The sequence below is a fragment of the Lathyrus oleraceus genome, chromosome 1, assembly GCF_024323335.1.
Source record: "Lathyrus oleraceus cultivar Zhongwan6 chromosome 1, CAAS_Psat_ZW6_1.0, whole genome shotgun sequence".
Taxonomy (NCBI): domain Eukaryota; kingdom Viridiplantae; phylum Streptophyta; class Magnoliopsida; order Fabales; family Fabaceae; genus Lathyrus; species Lathyrus oleraceus.
In genome coordinates this window covers 101205270-101224060 of record NC_066579.1, presented here as the reverse complement: position 1 = coordinate 101224060, position 18791 = coordinate 101205270, and the positions used below count along the sequence as shown (strand labels likewise).

The 18791-nt window shown below is 31.6% G+C and overlaps 1 protein-coding gene across 1 annotated transcript; it reads left to right on the top strand.

The window, feature by feature from the left end:
• The first annotated feature begins 11718 nt into the window (after nucleotides 1-11718).
• LOC127119475 (uncharacterized) lies at nucleotides 11719-15053 on the top strand. The gene is made up of 2 exons (XM_051049714.1): nucleotides 11719-12075; nucleotides 14425-15053. Exon 2 carries the CDS (start codon nucleotides 14450-14452, stop codon nucleotides 14963-14965), a length of 516 nt encoding a protein of 171 aa, XP_050905671.1. The 5' UTR covers nucleotides 11719-12075; nucleotides 14425-14449; the 3' UTR covers nucleotides 14966-15053.
• The last annotated feature ends 3738 nt before the right edge of the window (nucleotides 15054-18791 follow it).

The window sequence follows — 18791 nt, the reverse complement described above, 5'->3', positions numbered from 1 at the left end:
ACCAACTTGGTTCTCAATTGGGAAAAATGAAATTTCATGGTTAGAGAAGGTATTGTGCTCATCCACAAAGTCTCCTCCAAAGGCCTTGAAGTTAATCAATCCAAAGTTGAAGTTATTGAAAAATTACCACCATCGTTAAACATGAAGGGAATTAGAAGTTTCTTGGGTCATGTGGGTTTTTATAGAAGATTCATCAAAGACTTTTCCAAGACTGCAAAGCCTTTAAGAAACTTTCTTAATAAAGATAAGTCTTTTATTTTCTATAGTGATTGTTTGATTGCTTTTAATGATTTGAAAGAAAATTTGATTACCGCACCCATAATCATCGCGCCCGATTGGAAAGTAGATTTTGAATTAATGTGTGACGCGAGTGATTATGTCGTTGGTGCGATACTTGGTCAAAGAAATACAAAAAAGTTTCATGCCATACACTATGTAGGTAAAGTCTTGAATAAAGCTCAAATAAATTATGTAACAACTGAAAAAGAGCTTACTACAATAGTGTATGCATTAGAGAAATTTAGGTCCTACCTCATTTGTTCGAAAGTTGTTGTGTACACTGACCATGCGGCGATAAAGTATCTGCTCACCAAACTTGATTCAAAGAAGAGGCTTATTATATGGATCCTTTTGTTGCAAGAATTTGATTTAGAAATTCATGACAAAAAAGATTCGGAGAATTTGGTGGCGGATCACTTATCCCGTTTGGTCAATGTTGAGGTGACCAAGCAAGAAATTGAGGTAAAAGCAAAGTTTCCGAATGAAAAATTGTTCATGGTGCAAGTTAGACTATGGTTTTTCGACTTTGCAAATCACAAAGCAATCGGGTTGATACCAGAGAATCTAACTTGGAACCAGAAAATTAAGGTTCTTGTCTGATGTAAAATACTATGTTAAGGATGAACCTTATTTGTTTAAGATTGGTGCTGATAATATCTAAGAAGGTATGTTTTAAAGGAGGAACCTAGAAGTATTCTTTGGCATTGTCACAACTCACTTTATGGTGGTCACTATAATGGTTTAAGAACAGGAACAAAAGTCCTTCAGTCGGGCTTTTATTGGCCTTCTTTGTTTAAATATGCGTACTTGCATGCTAAAAGTTGTGATAATTGTCAAAGGGTTGGAGGAGTAAGGAAACGAAACAAAATTCCCCTACAAGGTATGTTAGAAGTTGAAGTATTTGATTATTGGGGAATATACTTTGTTGGCCCATTTCCTCCATCCTTTTCTAATGAGTACATTCTAGTGGCGGTGGATTACGTATCCAAATGGGTTGAAGCAATTGCTTCACAAAAAGCCGACGGTAAAACGGGGATCAAGTTTTTAAAGAAAAACATTTTCTCCCATTTTGGTACTCCTAGAGTGTTGGTAAGTGATGGAGGATCATACTTTTTCAATTCATAACTTGAAAAAGCCTTGGAGCATTTTTGTGTAAAATACAAAGTGGCAACACCGTACCATCTGCAAGCAAATGGTCAAGCCGAGGTATCCTATAGAGAGATTAAGAAAATATTGGAAAAGACGGTGTCTAACTCGATAAAAGATTGGTCTCTAAAACTTGATGAGGCGTTGTGGGTGTATTGCACCGCTTACAAAGCTCCAATTGGCATAACCCCGTTTTAGATGGTATACGGGAAATCTTGTCATCTCCCGGTTGAATTGGAACATAAAGTGTTTTGGGCTTTGAAATTTTTGAACTTCAATCCTAAGTTATCCGGAGAGAAGAGAAAGATGAAATTGGATGAGTTGGAGGAATTGAGGCATCATGCATATGATTCAAACAAGCTTTACAAAGAAAAGGTAAAAATTTATCATGACAATAAGATTATATACAAGGATTTTAAGGTCGGACAAATGGTGCTTTTGTTCAATTCGCGACTTAAACTCTTTCCGAGCAAGCTAAAGTCAAAATGGTCAGGACCGTTTATAGTGAAACAGGTAAAAAATTATGGAGCGATTGTGATAGAGGACCCGATGCCAAAAGAGGATGGGACAGTAAATGGACCTAGATTAAAGATCTATCTTGGTGGTGAATTCGATCGGGGAACAATTACAATTTTTCTTGGTGATCCGTGAATTCTCCACTGAACTGTCGAGCTAATTGACGTTAAATAAGCACTTATTGGGAGGCACCCAAATGTTGTAAGTATTATGTTTTATTTTAATTGTTATCATGTTAAGTGTTAGTATAGAATTGTGCAAATTTGGTGTGGTGAAATTCTGCAGAAAACTGGTGTCTGGTTGGTTCGCCGGGAAAGCTCGCCCCGAGGTCGCTCTGTCTCGCGGGGCAAGCTTTGTGCGACCTCATCGGGCGAGCTTTGAGAATTCTGACCAGTTTTTTTTTACCATATTTTTTTTTAAAGTTAAATTGTAATTTTTCTTGTCAGATTTTATGTGTGTGTGTGTGTGTGTGGTGGGGGGGGGGGGGGGGGGGCGGGGCATAGCAAAATAGTAGCGTGTTTAGTGTTTTCATTTGTTTCATTTTACCTCTCACTCACTCTATTCTACTCCGAACCCTAACTCAAGAGAATCCCAAAACTTTTCACTTGCACAAGTTCTTGAAGCTTCAATTTGATTCCACTTGCGTTTTTTTAATCATCCAACCAGGTATGTATTTGTTGTGTTTTTCTCTTTGATAAATAATTTCTGCAAATTGGTAGTTTGGGTGTTAAATTATTAGAAAGATTTAGAAATTTCTTGGATTAGATTGATAGTTGATTGTTTTACTCTTTGCTTCATGAATTTTTTTCTTTGGGGTTTCTAAATGGCAAAATGTATGTTTAGGTTTTGGGTATTTGGTTATTCGTTTGCCTGGCTTCTCACCTGGAGAAGACAAAATTTCATGCCTTCGCCCTAGCTTCGTTGGGCGAGCTCACCCCAGGTTCGTCGGACGAGCCTGGATGAACTTGTGAAAATTGTGATTTTTGTTGATGCATGATTGTTGCTTTGTTGTATATTATCTTCCCTATATTCCTAACAATTGTGTTTGCTATTGCTGATTGTTGCCCTTGTTTTATAGATGGCACCTCCAAGAGTTTCTGGAGCCTCAAAGAAGCAAAAGACAGGAGGGAACACCTCTAGTCAACCTAGGACATTTGATTCGAGCCGCTTCAAGGGGACTGAACAGGCTGAGAGGTTTAAGGAGCTTGAGAAAAGGAAGATATGGGTTGAGAAACTGGTCAACATTAATCGGAAAGGGACATATAGAGCGGTGGAAAATGTTTTTGAGATAAAGAAGTGGAATGAGTTGATAAGCCCTCCAGAGCGCATTAAATTTGACTTGGTAAGGGAGTTTCATGCGAACGCCCTTCCAAATGATATGGAAGCTTTCACTTGGACCACTTATGTGCGAGAAAGAGGTTTACAGTTTAATAGAGACACTATAAACGCGGTTTTAAGCAATCCTCTGAATTTGGAACCTGGAGAGATTGATGAATACCAACTCCAGTTGAGCAGGCCTAAAAACATTGAGGCTATGTTCATTTCTCTCTTTCTAGAAGAGCGTAATATGCAGTACAACACATTGCAATTGTCGTGATATTTTTAGGGAGGATATGAGGCCCGAGGCTCAAATTATCTTACTTCCCATCCTGCGCAATATTAAGCCTAGGATGCACAAATCATCTGCTCCCTAAGACAATGAACACTTGGTTCATACCATTCTCAGAGGTGGACAAGTAGATATGGCTCGAGTTATTGCTAATGAGTTCAAATTTGTGGCAGAGAGTGGAAGACAACCGGAGGCTAAAGCTAATTTCCCTTTGGTTTTTCCCGCTTTGATTAGGGATATATATGTTCATGGTCGTGTTAACATCCATTTGCAGGTTCATGATACTCTTTCAGGTACCATATATGATATGTATGTCGCGAGACATTGCGTTCTAAATAAGAAGAAAGTTGTAGCTAAAGCTTCTAGTTCTGGAAACATGGATTTCCAAAATTGGGACCCTAGACAGAAGGCGGTTTGCACTACACTTAGGACATGTTAGAGGTGAAGCAGAGGGCCTTCATGTATATGCACGACTCGATGCAGTAGTTACACCTGCAAGTGAGGGAGCCTACTGGTGACTATTCGATTGGTACGCGCGATCAGTTCGTTGCTCATGCGAGTTGGCTTGAGGGCAAGCCATTTTCGAGGGAGGAGGGAGGAGCTGTTGCTGGACATGATGAGGAGAATGGTGATGGTGATGCTTTTTCTTAGGAGGAGTAGAGTTTTGTTGCTATGATCAAAAGGCTTGTTCGAAAAAGTGAAGAATCTTTATAGATTTTGGTCATTAATATTATTTATGCTATGTTGTAGTTTATTTTTTGATGTAGTTTAGATATTGTTGTTATTTTGGTTGTAGTTTCAAACTTTTGGTATTTGTACTACTTTTGTTGGTGTTTACACCATAACATTTGGTTATTTGGTTGAATAAATTATGTTTGAATGTTTCAATTATTTTGTTTAAATTGTTTTTATAGTTTGCTTCTATAGTGAGTTGGTTGATGTTGTCTTCAAGATTGGTTGCTATTTTGTTCAAAAAGTATCCAATGAAGATTCATTCAAGTTTGGATGGTGATGATATAATTTTTTATTGATGTACGCAAGAAAGATACATGGTTACCACTTTCTAGAATGTTAGCATCGGTTAGAAATGCGTGCTTTACGCAAATGTCAATTCTTGCTCCATTTTGCAGATTTGTTTCAAATTCTTGAATCACTTAGATCTAAACCATGAATTATGAGAAACTTTCCATTGGTCACTATATTGCTTTGGATTATTGATGACTTTGTTTTAACTCGGTTAATTAATCTTTAATCTTTTAATTATTGTGAATTTGTGAAAGCCTAGAAATGATCAAGGCACTTTGTTGATTTTGAGCACAACCATAACCAAAAATAACCTACCTTGTGAGTAGTGAGTATTTGTTAACCCTCTTTGAGCCTTATAAGTTAGGACCCATCTTGATGATGAACTATGAATGTGTACATAAAAACTGGTTCATCATTAAATTTTGGGGGATTCTAGATATTTTTTCTTGAAACATTTGACCTTGAAAATTATGTTGAAATTTTATCCCTTGCCATAAAAGTCAAGGAGCATTCACGTAGACTTGATTGTATTCAAGTTAGAAAGAAGAAAGAAATGGTAGTTTGTTAAGGATTGAAAAAGAAAGAAAAAAATTGAAAAAGAAAGAAAAAAATTGAAAAAGAAATAAAAATTGTGAATACAAACTTAAAATAAAGAGATTTGTGGAAAGAAAAGATGAAAAATAATTGTGCAAAGAAAATTTGAAAGGGTGGATCAAATGAGCAAAAGAAAAAGGTGAATAATGTCGTGAAGTGTATAGAACTTGTTTAGTAAATGCTCTTTTTGAGTGACATTTTCATTTCAAAAACCTCATATATGACCCTTTGTTGTGAAACCCGACCAAGCTACAACCTTAAAAAACCCTTAGTGATCTATGCTTCCATGATTTCTTATATGATTGTTTAGATGAATGTATGAGTTAATCAGGATGTTAGCAATGATATCAGGTGAGAGTAAATGTCCCGCGTATTCAAATTGCACAAATATCTTCATTCATTTTATGAAGAGAAGAGTTCGAGTGATTCAAGTATGAGAATTTATTTGCTTGAGAATGCATTGCATGATATTTGTGTTTAGAACTTAATTCTTAGTCATGATTTGATTCTAGGAAGTGTTAAACACTACTTGTACGCGTTCATCTCTTGAATTTGAACCGTTTATTTCTCTCTTGTTGAATTTTACGCTTGAGAAAATCTTCTTGTTTTAATGAGAAACATACTTTGCTTGAGGACAAACAAAGATTTGAGTTGGGGAGGAGTTGTTGAATGCCAATATTGATTAAACACACACATTAAAATGTGACATTTTTCAAACTATTTTGTATTTTTGATTGTTGAGTTCCTTAAGTTTATGTAAAATGTCATAATATTTGCATGTGGCTTTGGTATCCTTTATGTGTTTTCTAGTATGCAGGAAAATTGTGAAGAAACCAAAGAAAAAGGGCACAAAACCAAGAAAGTAGAGCAAAGCCAAAGACATGGAAAATCAGCATGTTCGCCCGGCGAAGGTGGCGAGCAAGAAGAGAGCTCGCCTGGAGAGAGGTGGTGAGATCGGGGTCAGGAGAATTAATCACGTTCCAGTAGAAAAAACCATGTCATGGTCGCCCGACGAAGTTTTGTGAATTTGAGTTCTCCGGGGGAGGCAATATATTTTGTCAAGGATGGTTTGATGATCAACAGGCAGTTGGAAGTGCCAAAAAGTGAGGTTCGTCGGGCAAATGCTATCTCGTCGGGCGAGACAGGACAAATTGGAAAATATATTTATAGGATCCTATGTTGTTTTTGGTACACACTGTCACAATCTCACATTCTTTTCAACAAAAACAAAAACCTAAAAACTCAGTTTTGAAGCAAAATAAGTGACAATCATTTAATCGGAGATGGATTCACATTCTTTGTCGATTATTCAACTTAGATGCTCATTCATCTCCCTTTATTTTTTATAAAGCAACTACCATGGTTATGGGTAGATAAACACTTTGTATTAATATTAGAGGTAATTAACCTAACTAGTATGTATTTATTTTGATCTTTTGTATGTGAACAACTTTATGATCAATGTAGATGATAACATTGTTTCTATTTTATATTTATGATTTGAATCATTGTTGAGAAACATCTTTTGAGTCTTGACCTAAGTTTATCATCTATCAAATACCAAGTCTAGACATGGAAGTAGAATTTGATATTCACTTTGTATTAGATCAATAATGTTATTTGTTTTTTTAATAGGTTGAGACATCTTCGATTAAACAATACGGTAAAAATTACAATATCATCTAAGACATGAGCGGTATAGATGAGCGATATGTGGTTATGTTTATTACAAATGAAGTTCACATGCTTAATTAATCGAATACATACAAAATAGGTTGATGAAATCTAGTCTTGATATGTATTTTAAAACGTTAATCTTTCTAAACTTTTATCATTGTTACAGACTCTTATGAATGCTACTTTCACCGAACTAAAACCAATCGAAACCATCACCTGAGACATTGTAAGTTGTAGATCCCCGTGGAGACGATAAAACAAATACTCACTGAAAAACACATTCAACAATAACATATGCCAGACATGAGGTTACACATATATCTCATACAACCAACCAACTGTTTGAAGGTTGTAGCATCTATATCCTCACCATCAGAATCAGAGTCTAACTTATGATTTGTCTCAGCAGATGTGATTGCTGACATACAATCCATCAACTCAAATCTCTTCAGCAACTCGAATTCATACTTCAGTCGGTGCACAATGATTCCCTTCTCATAATGTAAAATTTACATCCCTAAAAAATATACCATATTTCCAAGGTCAATCATATCAAATGCATTCATCAACACCTTTTTGAACTTGTTTATCTCAGAAGTCAAACTCCTTGTCAAAAGTATGTCATCCACATAAAGACACATCAGAGTCACATTTCCATCATAATTATGTTGCATATACATACCATATTCCATTTCACATTTATTTAATCCTATATTCTTGAAAAATGAATCAATCTTCAAATTCCAAACCATTGGAGCGTGTTTTAGCTTGTACAAGGCTTTATGCAGCTTGTACACCATCCCTTCTTTGTTCTTTTTCACAAATCAAGGAGGTTGGAACACATAAACTTCTTCTTGTAATGGGCCATTCATAAAAGCTGACTATACATGTAAATGTATCAGAGGCCAATTCCTATTTGCAGCTAGAGCAATAACCAACCTTATGGTTTCATGTCTAGCTACATGTGAAAACACTTCAAAGTAGTCTAAACTAGGCTTTTGTAGGAATCCTCTAGCTACTAACCTTGATTTATGCTTAATAACTAAACCATGTGGCTTCATATTTATCTTGAAAACCTATTTCACACTGATGGCTTTCTAGTTCTGAGGTAGAATAGTCAATTCCCATGTCTTGCTTTTTTCAACGGCCTCAAGATTTTCCTTCATGGTGTTCACCCAAACCTTCTTCTTAAGAGTCTCATTGATGTTGACAGGTTCATATTCCACCATCATGCCACTCTATATGACTTCCCCTTCAGAATCGATCTCAATATCTTGGAGCAACTTAAAGTTTGAAAGTCTCATTGGTATTTGTCTAACTCTATGTGGCCTCTGGAACTATACAGGTTCACCTTCAGAAGTAGGACCACTTCAGAAGCTCCACCTTCATAAGTTATACCTTTAGAAGCTCCACCCTTCAGAGGAAGTATTAACTTTAGAGGTTGGATTACCATCAGAGGTTGGATTATCTTTATAGATTGGATTGCCTTCCGAGTTAAATCCATCATCAGAGTCAGACTCACATTCAGAGTCAGTCGTATTCAGATTCAGACTCTCCTTCAGAGTCAGAATCACCTTAAGAGGCAGAATCTCCTTTAGAGGCAGAATCATACTCTAGTGTTGACATTGCACTAGAGTTCGATTGAACTTTCTTCAATTCCATGTTTCTGATTCTTTCACTATGACATCTTTGCTGACTTCAACTTTGTTGATGATTGGGCAATAGATTTTATAAGCACATGTATTGTGGTAACCTATAAGCAATATGACTTTGTTCCTGTCATCCAATTTCCTTCTAGTAGCATCTAGTATATGTTTATAACATACATAACCAAACACCTTGAAATGAATGACACTTTGCTTTCTTCAAGTCCACTTCTCAATAGAAACTATTTCCTTTAACTAATTTGTTGGACATCTGTTAAGCACATATATTGATGTGTCAATTGATTCACCCCACTTCTCACTCAACATGCTCCTTGTCATGTCAAGAGGAGTTCTATTTCTCCTTTTCAACAAGACCGTTGTGTTATGGAGTGTATGGAGCAGTCACCTCATGCTCAATACGATATTCCTCAAGGAACTTCTTGAACTTTGTTGAGTTGAAATCACATCCACCATCCGTTATAAGGATCTTCAACCTTTGTCCACTTTGATTTTTAGCCTTTACTTTGAACTTTTTAAACTCAGCAAACACCTCATGTTTGACCTTAATGAGTACTACCCATGTCATTCTTGTGAACTCATCCAAAAATGACACAAAGTACTTGTTCCCTCCAAGTGAAGGTACCTCAAATGGTCCACATACATCAGAATACACCACACCCAAAGCAAGAGTTGCTCTTGGAGGCATTTCTAATGAGAATAATAATCTTGGTTGCTTGCCTCTCATGCATATATCACATGATTTCTCTAGTACCATAATCTTAGTAATTTCATGTACCAGATTCTTTGAACTCAGATGCCATAAGCTTATGTAGTTTGGATGCCCCAATCTCTTGTGCCATAGCTCACTTTCCCCTTCAACACTTCTTGCACTAAAGCATTGAGTGTCTGTTGTTGCAACATTCACTTTGATTGTTTTGTTTCTTCCTAGTCCAGACTGCATAATCAACTTCTAATTACAATCATACAACTTCAAGATATTTTCCTTCATGGTTATTGAAAATCCTTTTTCAATCAGCTGACCTACACTCATCATATTGTTATTTATGTCAAGAATATACCATACATCCTTGATCAATACAGTGTTGCCATTGTTCAACTTAACTATGAAATTTCCTATTCCTTTAGCATTTAGATTCTCATCATCAACACATATGATCTTGGTCCTTTTACCAGAGTCAAAATCAACCAACAATTATTTGTTTCCAGTTAAGTGGTTTGAGCAGCCAGTGTCCATATACCACTAGTCTACCATTGATCCACCTACATTCTCAGATACCATTAATAGCACATGATCATCATCAGAATCTCCTTTAGATATGTTGGCTTCTTCACCTTTGCTAACCTTGCTTAACCAGTAATCAACAGCAAAATGGTCAAACATGTTACAACTGTAGCACCAAACCTTCCTCTTATCAAACTTCTCATTTCCCTTATGATCATTCTTGTGTTTATTCTCTTTAGAGTTGGAGAGTTATGACTTCTAAGCACCACCAACATACTTTTCTTGTTCTCTAGCCATGCTTTCTTCTAGTTCTTCTTGCCAGAAGAAGCTTCCGAAGCCTATTCTGACTCCTTTTCATAGTTTCTATCAGTCAAACACAACTCTTGTGCCTCTAAACTACTATGAAGCTATTCAATTCTCACGGTTCTTGTGTCTTAAGAGAGTTATATGACTATAAATATGTAAGCAAACTGAGGAGTAAGTGATACAAATAGCTTTTAAATGATTACTTGTTCAAAGAACGTTTCTCCACAAGACTTCATCTCATTTGTGACCATAATTATTCTGGAGATATAATCAGGCACCTTCTCATTGTTCTTCATGATGAGATATCATATTGCTTGCATAGAGACTGCAACTTTACTTTCTTCACTGGTGCGTCACCACCATAGCACCACACTAGTGTATCCCATGCCACCTTTGCCGTCGTCAAATCAACAATTTTCTCAAACACCTTTGCATTTACACACTGATGGATATATAATAACGTCTTCTGATCTTTCTTCCTTGTTTCACGTTGAATATTTATTTGCGCTTCTGTTTTATTTTCTGCAACCGACGTATAACCGTCATTGACGAGATCAAGAACATCTTGAGCTCCAAACAACACACGCATCTGAATCAACAACTGATTCCAATTCTTTCTGTTGAATACTGAAAGCTTTGTATTCAAGCTCCACTTTCGCCGTTTATCTCCGTTCTTGTGCAAATCACTCAGTTCTCACTAACACTCGTGTTTCCCAAATCCTGAGAATCAAGATCTGTGATTCTCTTTGATTTCGAACTTCAATTCAATGCGAAATTCAGAAACAAAGTCAATCACACAACTCACCATACTCGTAACTAACTTTCTTAAACTTCTAATTCACAAATTTATTACAATCTCCCACTAACTTTGAGTTTTATAATAACCAAAAATCAAATGCACCTTAAATGCAAACTCAAACTCAAACGAAAATGTAAACTTAAATGAAATAAAATTTAAAACTAAATTAATCTTAAATGTCGAGTTACATTCAACAATTTTCATATTTATAGATAAGAAAATAGTTGAAGTCTCTTTTTAACTATATGAGTGTTATATGTATCTATTTTGACTCATTACCCTTAGTTTTAAGAGTAGATTTTGTAAATAATAGAATATGTTTGTCTTTCTTTGTGTTGAAATAATAATCAGTTACCACAAATGCAGTAATAACCGATTATGTAACTAATTACCACAACTTCTAATAGCTCTTTATCATCTATTACATTACCATCTCAAAAAGTTTACTTTTTCAGTTTAGTTGATTAAATGTAATGTTGTGTAATGCTCTACAAATACTTCACTGAATTATTAATAAAATAAAACTACTATTTTACCTATTGTCTCTAAAGTTTTTATTCTATTATCTCTAAATCTTTCATTCTCTCACCCTCTCCTCATTCTTTATTTGGTGATTGTTTTGCCATAACATTTTAGATTCACTTTCCACACTAAGCTAGTTTTACTTTATTAAAAAAAATTCCATTCAATTTCAATTTGACATGGATAATCATTTTATCCTTTTAATAATTATTTATTTATTTACGTAATTTTAGTAGACTGGACATGATAATGTACGGCCCAATAACAGTTGGCCCCTTAAACTAAAATGTATTGGACCAGCCCATTTGAAACTTTGCTAATATATATGAAATTTTGATTGTTTGTTTATTAGTAATTAATCAGAGTAATAAAGCATATAATAAAATCCTGCACAGTCATAGATAAGAACGAGCTATCCATTTAACGTTCTCTTTTGAGTTTTGTCACAGCATTCTGAATTGAAGCAATTGGAAACCTCTTCTCATTCATAATCTTTGTTTCTTCATCACATTCTAGGTAAAATCATTTTATATCATTACTTGTGATATACTAATCACTTGTATTTGTTTATCAGAATTTTTGTGTGCAACTGTGGAAGCTAATATCAAATTGGGTATAATTCAAACGCCCCGACAAAGCTTCTCCAAACCTTTAACTTGTATTCGAAATCACAACTAAAAGAGATCAGAGATATCGCGTTAAGAACTACCAGGTTAGTTTATTATTGCAATTTCTAATCTTCAACCTAATTAACATCAAAACTAGCAAAATATTTAACCTTTCTGTGTGTTTAAATGCCTATAGTCATCATCAATAAATTGTTTTTGTTAAATCACTTTTTGCAAAATTGGATATCCAAACATGCCCCTAATGTATAGAGGGTTTAGATGAGTTTTATGAGTTTGTTAGATTTTTGTTCCTCGATTTCCTAACGTCTATATTTTATGGGAATAGTGAATATTTTGTTTTCAATTTTTTTTAATTATTTAAATTAAAATAATATTCATTTTGTTATCCAAAAAATAGGGATTTAAAATGCCATCAACGTAATTGTTAAAAAGAAAAAAATCAAAGTTTTTAAACAAAATAAATAGTTGTCATTAATATTTAATTTAAAATTCTAAATGTTTATGAGTTTTATTAATATGCACAATATAGTAGATTTTTGTCGAGATCTTTTAATAATTAATTTAACAAAGTGGGTTTATATTGAGATAAGATTATTGGCGTGTATATCCATTAAAATCCACGTCTACTTTCATAAAAAATAATGTCATTTTGAGTGAAAATTTTATTTTAAGTTTTTGGTTTTGAGTGATATGCCATTTTGATTTTTGAAAAGTATCAAGTAATGTCACTCTGAACATAAAATTACTTGGTGTTGGAATGTATCTTTTATTAATCGATTAAGTTCATAGAATTACTAATAAAATTACTTGGTGCTGCAAATTAAATATATTAAAAAAATTTAATGACATTTTCTCTAAATATGAGACCAAAAGAATTATATATATATATATATATATATATATATATATATATATATATATATATATATATATATATATATATATATATATATATATATATATATATATATTTCTTACATAATTGTTAGTTTATTAAACATATTTGACTTTATTGTAATTAATTAGTCAAAAGAGAACACAAAATTTATAACATATACCCATTCTAAAAAAAATTATAATATAATAAAATTGGTCAATCCTTTTTTTATCAAATGATTTTATGTTTGAAATTTTAATTCATAAAAATAAATAAGTAAGATATCACAATTATTAATTTTTTTTATGTAACTGATGATGTTTATTTATAACCATTATACTAAATAAATAAGTTACATCTATTTAAATATATTTTTTCCACAAAATTTTATTTTTAGATAGTTAAATACAAACTGTGGGTAACTTGAATTGATAAACTCTAGTTAGGGGTGTTCGCGGTGCGGTTTGGGCGGTTTTTGCGAAAAAAATCACCCGAACCGCAAGAGAAAAAAGCATGCGGTTCGGTTTGGTTCGGTTGACTTTTAGAAATAAAACCAAACCAAACCAAACCAAATCAATGCGGTTTGGGTTGGTTCGGTTGGTTCGGTTTTTTATAACATTTTTATTGAGTCATATATACTCCTATAAATAACGACATAACTTTGTGTTTAGTCATTCATACATTACTAAATAACATCAAAATTCATCATATTTAGACAAAAACGTTTCATTCAATATACAGAAAACCAGATTAAACAAAAGTGGAATAAAAGACAAATATAAATAGTAGCATAAAATAATATCAAAGACATTATAATAAAACATAAAAAAACATATGAGATGAGAGATTAGAGAAGATGAAAAAAAGAACATAAGAGATGCGAGATTGAGAAGAAAAGTGCAATAAAAACGTAATTGGAAGAGAAAATAGTAACATAAAAGATAAAAAAGAAAGAACATAATAGAGGACTTATTAGAGTAGAATAGGCGAGACCTACATGGAAAAGAAGATGAGAAGAATGTGTGATACTACTATGAGAGATTTAAGAAGGTTGAAATTGAAACCTTAAGTGTGATTAAGAGAAAATCGTTTGTAATTGTAAGGTTAAAGCATACTAGGTTTGAGGTTTGGGTTGGATGTGGGATAAGTGAACTTTGGGTTGTAACATAATGCGGTTTGGTTTGGTTTAGTTCGGTTTGCAAAATATAAACCGCAAACCAAACCAAACCGTGCGGTTTTATTAAAAAATGACCCAAACGGATCCGAACCAAATGCGGTTTTTTGCGGTTTCGGTTTGGTTTTGTTTGGTTTGCGGTTTTCTATTGGGTTGGTTTGGTTTTGAACACCCCTAACTCTAGTACTATTATATATTAAATTTTATATTTATTTTAATTCGTTCTTAAAAAATATACTTATGACATAAATTCAATGTATATGAATAATACAAAATTGATTATAAAAAGAAAAAATATTAATAATAAATTATTTTTAGATAACATTTAAGGTAAATAGTTTTTACTTTTTTATTTTAAATATTTTTGTTACAAATTTGTAGAGAGATAAAAAAAGAAGAGAATCGCATGGACGGAAATTCAAATGGAACTTCAAGTAGTAAAACTTCATCAAATAAGGGTCGTAATGAGGGAAATAGATCTACCAACAAGAGATTCGCCACGGTAGATGATGGGGAAGCCGATTTGATAGAGTGTTCTGGCAAGAACTGTAAATCATGCACATCAGGATTAGTAGCCGATTGTATTGCACTGTGTTGTTGTCCTTGTATTGTGTTACATTGTTTTGCGTTAGGCTTTATAAAGGCACCTTGGATTCTAGGAAGAAAATGTTTGGGATTAGGGAGCAAGAACAAGAATAAGAAGAAAAGATGTTGTCATAAGAAGAAATGCAAAATGGCGAATAAAGATGTTGATGATGTTGTGACGGAAGGAAAAAAAGAAGAAGGTTTGGATGTAGAGCAACAAACATCGCCAATGGATAATGTTCATGTCAATGTTGAATTTGAAGCTGAAAAGGTTTGGCATGAGTTGTATCAAATTGGTCATTTAGGTTTTGGTAGAGTTTCTTTCTCAAAGGATTAATTTCAATGTTTCTCTGATTTTTTTTTTTTGCTTATGTTAAAATTGATATTGAGTTTGATAGAATCACAATGAAGAAATGTAATTTTGACAAAATTTACATTTTATAATTTCACTATCATTATGATTCAATTATAATGGTTGTGATTGAGTAAGAACATGATGGGTGTAAAATTTCATGATCAATATAGAATGATAGAGAGTAATGGTAGTGATTTTTCTCAATTAGATTGATTTTGAATTGTGTATGTTGGTGTCAATTTTCTATAATTTTTAATGGTTTTAGAAATACATTGTTGTTTACAATTTTTTAATGGAAATTTATGGGGAAAAGTGAAAATATAAGTTCCTTGTTTGATATTGTATTTAGGAATAAAATTTTGACTATGATCATTAAGTTTCACTTGTTGTTTCATATGATAGAAAGGTTTATTGATAGTATTTTCTTTCTTTCTTTCTATGTCATTTTTCCTGTATTCATTGTTTTTTAAACAAAATCTATTTACAAAGCATCATTGATGCATATTTTGCCCATTTGGACGAATATTAAAAAATTACGGTAAAAAAAGTTTGAATTCTTGACATACGAAGATTTTTATATTTTGATTCTTCGTCAAATTCAATCATACTTGTCAGAATAAATGACATGATATTTCAATGTGTTTTCTTTAATTTATATATTTTTTAATGATTTTAATTGACATATTTTTTATTTTTTAATATCATGTTAGCTTTTTTTATTGTAATATTTTTTAAATTATTCAAAATTTAAACCATTAAATTTTTTTATTTTTTTCATCATCATCACAATAACATAAAAATACATAAATTATGAAATTTCATCATTTCATCATCACACCAACATATAATCCAGAGTTGTTAACAAATATTGGTTTATATTTATTGTGATGATGATAAAAATGATGAAATTTCATAATTTATGTATTATTGTAATGATGATGAAAATGAGAAGTTGTTAATAAAGATTGATTTATACTTCGTATACTATTGTGATGATGTTGAAAATGATAAAACTCCTTAATTATGTGTTTTTCTGTATTGTAGTGATGATGAAAATAAGGAGTATCAAATACTAATTTTATGTATTTAGCATGATAATAAATTAACAATAGAATTAAATGGATTGGATTGAATATTGGTGGTGGTCATTCTGGTTGATTTCCCTGCCTAAAACATGATTTGAATAATAGTTTAGAAAACCCAAAACATGTGTTTGAATCACGTGGTGGTTATTTTGATTTTTTTTAATGGTTTAAATTTTGAATAATTTAGAAAAAAATAAAATAGAAAAAATCAATGTCAAATTAAAAAAAATTCATATCAATTAAAATAATTTTAAAAAACATAAATTATATAATAAGTCATTGTCATTTATTTTAATGATTAGGTTTGATGAAGGGACAAAACAGAAAAAAAAAATATGTTAAGGAGGGAATTCAAACTTGTTTAGAGATAAAAAATTTAAAATTCTTCCAAAGAATTGTTGTTTATAATAGTGATCGGATGGTGTATTAATCTTAACTCTTTTATTTCAATTATTTATTTATAAAGTTTTAATAATTAAGTTATTAAACAAAAAAAATGTCACACTTTTTTTTAACAAAACTTTCTAAAATGATTATAATATAACATAAAAGATTAACTTGAATTTTGAAAATTCAAAATGAACAATTTGAAAAAATGGTAAACTAATACCAACTTTTATAAAATAAACATTAAACAAACCTAAATAAAAGAATATCATGTCGATTAAAATAAATCAAAGACATGTTTAATCACTTTTAGGTTTTAATTTTTAAAATTGATTTTATAAATATGTTCTAGAAAACGGATTAAAAGAGGAGAATAAAAATTGGTAATATTTTGAAATTGTTTTAGAAATAAAAAAATAAAAAAAAGTTTTGTAATTCAATTTTTCAAAACATGCTTTTTAAGAAGAGAATAAATAAAATATATTTGATAATCAAACTTTTAAAATATGTTTAACAAATTTAAGTAAATCATAATATATGTTTTAACAATATAAAAATCCAACTAATATAAATGTAAGCTGAATAAAGTAGAGGCAGGTGTTTTGATATACGTTTTCAGAATCAATCTCTTTTGTTATAATATTTTTATTTCCTTTTTCCATCTGATTAAATTGTTTGCCTTTTTTTCTAATAAAATAGAGCAAGGTGTGTCCTAAGGGTGAGAGTGATGAATTAAGGGTCCAAAGAGTACTAGAGTTTAATATTTTATTATTCTTTAAACTAGTGATATATTCGTGTCTGCTTTAAACTAGCGAGATATTAGTGCGTTCTGCACGAGTAAATTTATTTAAGTCGATATAAAATATATTTAAAGACACATGTAAATTTGAAATGAAAAAAAAATTGGAGAATTTTTTTTTCACATTCAAAATTAAAGAATTTATCTCTTAATTAAAGACAATTGTTGGTTAAAATAAAATAGATATTGTTCTGATAGTGGCACGAGAAATGAAAGTCAGTGGTGTGCACCATTAATGAGTAATATTCAATTTGATAGAATATAAAATATTTTTAGATACACATGTCAATTTATAATGTGTTATTTAATTATAAAATGACAATAATCATATAAACTCAATTGTATTAAATAATCATATAAAAAAGGAGAGTCGTGAGATGGAGAAAGAAAAAAAATCATATTTGAAAATAATTTTTTTTTGTCTCAAATAAATATAATTGTTGATTAAAATAAAATAGATATTGTTCTGATAGTGACCTGTGAAATGGAAAGTTAGTTGTGTGCACTATTATTAAGTGTTATCCAATTTAATACGATATAAAATGTATTTAAATACACATGTTATATAAAATGTATAAAATAAGCAATAATCATATAAATTATAGATATTTTTTATATATAATAATTATAAAATAATTATGTTTTAATTTTTAATAAATTTTGTATTTTAAAAATTCATCATTTTTCTGTGTTCTTCTTCTTAAATTTAAAAGAGGTTTAAATTTTTTTTATTTATACTTAAAAAATAAAATAGGAAAAAGAAAATGGAGAGAGTGTGAAAAAAAGAAATGTGAGAAAAATTTGAAATCTGAATTAAAAGAAGAAAAGGAAGAGTAAGAAAATAAGAAGTAAAAAGTGAGAAATGAGTGAGGTGATAAAAGGAGATTGTTTCAATTTTTAACAGTTGTTAATAACAAATATGTCCTTTTACTAGTACAATTTTTTAAAAAGAAAAAGATATATTAAAAATTTTGGTGGTAGTTTATTTTAATGGGTAGATAGTTGATGGTGTTAAATATCACGCATGAATAAAAGGAATTATCGTACAAGGTTGTGGTGCCATGTTATAGTTGGTGGACAAGTTAGTGAGGGTGGAGTTAGAAAGATGATTTGAAGTTTATGCTATTTTTATTGATCTCAATTTTTAAATATACAAAAGTGTACGGACAGTTGTATAAGATTCATGGACACCTTAATATAATGAATAACAATAAAACTATATAAGGAAAATATATACAACTAATGAGGACTAAAATGAATGGTAATGAGTGGCATAATCTGGTCTTGAATGACCGATCACAAGTCCTTCTCATGCAAATATTAATGAATGTATACATATTCTAATAACCATCCTCTCTTCAAAGTCACTCCAAGTTTGTCTCTCATGCAATTGAATCTTGAGTGAGTGAGAGGTTTAGTCAAGAAACCTTCAACTTGATCTGATGGTAGGGCATATGTTATAGAGTTTCATTTTGCAACACTTGGTCTCGTATATAAAGAACATCTATTTCAATGTGTTTCTTGCGAGTGTGCATCA